Genomic DNA, 3,795 nt, shown 5'->3' on the forward strand with positions numbered 1-3,795 from the left:
CGTTGAGAAAGATTTTTTACAGCTCACCTTTTTGGCACCTGGGTGAACTGCATTGTTTTTGCTTCCCTCTGGAATATGTAGGGGTGGGACCTATGCCCACCTCCCCATTGCTCTCTGTAAAGCGCATTGTGTTGCCTCTGTGTATGAAATGCACTATACAAATTAAGTTTAATTTGATCCTCTTTTAGCACTGTAATACAATGTGTTTGTTTTATTATATCCTTAATAGTAGTTTTATAGTCAGCTAATCGCTACTGTGACACTGGTGTTGACCTTGAGATAAAACTAAACCTGCCTCTCAGTGACACGCACGCGCACGCACACACACACACACACATGCACACACACACCTACATACACACACACACACACACACACACCAAACAGACTTTGCTCTGTGGAGTTCACATGCCTGAGGAGAGAGGGACACATAGACTCACCACAGACACACACTCTCTCATAGGAAGGTTCTTCCTGAACAGACTCACCACAGACACACACTCTCTTATAGGAAGGTTCTCCCTGACCACTGAGAGGAGATTTGAACCGTCTGACTCATCTGTGGATCTCGTCTGAAGGTAACGTACGTTCACCACATGGATTATCGAATTCTCCAAATATGTGATGTTGCTCTCATGCTCTGCATTTGGTACCTTAGACTGTTTCACGTTATTCTCTAAGTTATATATTCAGATATTTCACCTTCAAATGTACTGATTGTGATTTCCATCTTATTGAGCATGTATATATGATTATTACTTCAGTCCTAATTAACCATAACACATCTGCCAGGGTGTCTGTCTCAGAAAAGTGAAATCTTTCAAAGGCTGGTATGTTTGTGAAGTTGAATGCTGTGTGTGTGTGTGTGTGTGTGTGTGTGTGTGTATATATATATATATATGTATGGGGCATTGTTCGTGCCAGTGCAACAAATATGTGTGTGCGCGTGCGTGCGTGTGTGAGTGTGTGTGTTTGCCCTTTTTACAGGTATGTTCATAGCCAGACACAACAGAATTGTTGACAAGGACGTGTCCTCCACCCTCCACCTCTCTGTAGTACATAAGAACTCGCCTGTAACCTCTACCCTCAATTGTATGTGTTCCATATTTTCTGTATGCTGTGTGTGCGTGTGTGTGTGTGTGTGTGCGTGTGTGTGTGTGTGTGTGTGGTAGCTGGTATCTGTGTGGCCTTGGGCTTTTCCTGGATTAATGGTTCAATGCAGGTTGTAGTAGTGTGTGAGTGTGCGCGTGTGCGCGTGTGCGTGTCTGTGTGTGTGTGTAGTAGTAGTAGTAGTAGATAGGAGTGTGTGAAGACGCTGTGTTTGTCCCCCTCCTCAGCGCAGCGATGTGGGCTGTGTTGACCTTGCTGCTGGCCTTGGCCAGTGGGGCTTCATCTCTGGACAAGCTCAACATGTGCATGGACGCTAAACACCACAAGACTGAGCCGGGACCGGAGGGACAACTCTACCTGCAGGTACTGGACACCACACACCCAACATTCAACAGAAACTTTTGTCCCACAGAAAATCTGCCTGACCCTCACAGGGCATAAGCTGACCCTCACAGGGCATAATCTGACCCTCACAGGGCATAAGATGACCCTCACAGGGCATAAGCTGGGTTCATAGCCTGGTGGTTCGTTCATAAGGCTGTTCCTAGCCTGTAAGGATGGATGCTGTTTTACACCTAGAATCTTCCATGCCGTCTGCATCAATCGGACCAGCTTGGACTTTAGGTGCACGGAGAGGTTACCAAACCAAGCTGTGATCCATATCTGATAAGACTGCCTGATCAAAGACTAACACATTCTCAGCAACACCATGAGCTCTTAAGACAACGCAGAAAGTGCAGTGGTTGTTGTGATCTGCTACAGACTGTCCATATGGGTTAGGGTTAGAGACAGAGAGAGACTGTCCATATGGGTTAGGGTTAGAGACAGAGAGACCGTTCACATGGGTTAGGGTTAGAGACAGAGAGAGACTGTCCATATGGGTTAGGGTTAGAGACAGAGAGAGACTGTCCATATGGGTTAGGGTTAGAGACAGAGAGACCGTTCACATGGGTTAGGGTTAGAGACAGAGAGACCGTTCACATGGGTTAGGGTTAGAGACAGAGAGACCGTTCACATGGGTTAGGGTTAGAGACAGAGAGAGACTGTCCATATGGGTTAGGGTTAGAGACAGAGAGAGACTGTCCATATGGGTTAGGGTTAGAGACAGAGAGACTGTTCACATGGGGTAGGGTTAGAGACAGAGAGACCGTTCACATGGGTTAGGGTTAGAGACAGAGAGACAGTTCACATGGGTTAGGGTTAGAGACAGAGAGAGACCGTTCACATGGGTTAGGGTTAGAGACAGAGAGACCGTTCACATGGATTAGGGTTAGAGACAGAGAGAGACCGTTCACATGGGTTAGGGTTAGAGAGACCGTTCACATGGGCTAGGGTTAGAGACAGAGAGGCCGTTCACATGGGTTAGGGTTAGAGACAGAGAGACCGTTCACATGGGCTAGGGTTAGAGAGACCGTTCACATGGGCTAGGGTTAGAGACAGAGAGACCGTTCACATGGGTTAGGGTTAGAGACAGAGAGACCGTTCACATGGGTTAGGGTTAGAGACAGAGAGACAGTTCACATGGGTTAGGGTTAGAGACAGAGAGAGACCGTTCACATGGGTTAGGGTTAGAGAAAGAGACCGTTCACATGGGTTAGGGTTAGAGACAGAGAGACAGTTCACATGGGTTAGGGTTAGAGACAGAGAGAGACCGTTCACATGGGTTAGGGTTAGAGACAGAGAGACCGTTCACATGGGTTAGGGTTAGAGACAGAGAGACCGTTCACATGGGCTAGGGTTAGAGACAGAGAGACTGTTCACATGGGTTAGACAGAGAGACCGTTCACATGGGTTAGGGTTAGAGACAGAGAGACCGTTCACATGGGTTAGGGTTAGAGACAGAGAGACTGTTCACATGGGTTAGACAGAGAGACCGTTCACATGGGTTAGGGTTAGAGACAGAGAGACTGTTCACATGGGTTAGACAGAGAGACCGTTCACATGGGTTAGGGTTAGAGACAGAGAGACCGTTCACATGGGTTAGGGTTAGAGACAGAGAGACCGTTCACATGGGTTAGGGTTAGAGACAGAGAGACTGTTCACATAGGTTAGGGTTAGAGACAGAGAGACCGTTCACATGGGCTAGGGTTAGAGACAGAGAGACTGTTCACATGGGTTAGGGTTAGAGACAGAGAGACCGTTCACATGGGTTAGGGATAGAGACAGAGAGACCGTTCACATGGGTTAGGGTTAGGGTCCACATGATTGGTCCAGGTTAATGAGTTGTCAGTAAACACTGAGGTATTTGTGTGAGGAGACCAGTGAGAGTCATCATCCATGACGACAGGCCTGTGGTCGCCCACTCCCCTGGGGGGCAGCTCGAGCCGGTCTCTACCCAGAGAACATGTCAATGGCAACTCTTAATATTAGGTCCCTTGCTGGCAAGACATTTCTCATAAATGATCTTGGCTGAGTTTCCCAGAGGCATCGCAGCGCTACGATCATCGTAAGCTACGGCGTTCATCGTAGCGCTACGATGAATGTAGCACTACGATGCCTCTGGGAATCGCAGCCCTTATATGTGAACATAAACTAGACTGGATGTTTCTGACTGAAACTTGGTTGGATACAAATGGATCAGCAGCCCTGATTGAAGCTTCTCCCTCCAACTACAGTTCCTCTCAGTCTACCAGAGCTGGGAAAAGGGGGGAGGAACAGCCACCATAGCCACTGATGGTCTGAGCT

General features: G+C 47.8%; 1 protein-coding gene across 1 annotated transcript in view; it reads left to right on the top strand.

Moving 5' to 3' along the window:
• The first annotated feature begins 418 nt into the window (after nt 1-418).
• folr (folate receptor) overlaps nt 419-3,795 on the top strand; it is an 11,466-nt gene continuing 8,089 nt past the window's right edge. The window contains exons 1-2 of the mRNA XM_084440392.1: nt 419-578; nt 1,338-1,473. Of these exons, the coding sequence (XP_084296518.1) occupies nt 1,345-1,473 (129 nt within the window). The 5' untranslated portion in view covers nt 419-578; nt 1,338-1,344. The remainder of the gene's footprint in view (nt 579-1,337; nt 1,474-3,795) is intronic.

Source organism: Borostomias antarcticus (genome assembly GCF_949987555.1).
Source record: "Borostomias antarcticus genome assembly, chromosome: 1".
Classification (NCBI taxonomy): domain Eukaryota; kingdom Metazoa; phylum Chordata; class Actinopteri; order Stomiiformes; family Stomiidae; genus Borostomias; species Borostomias antarcticus.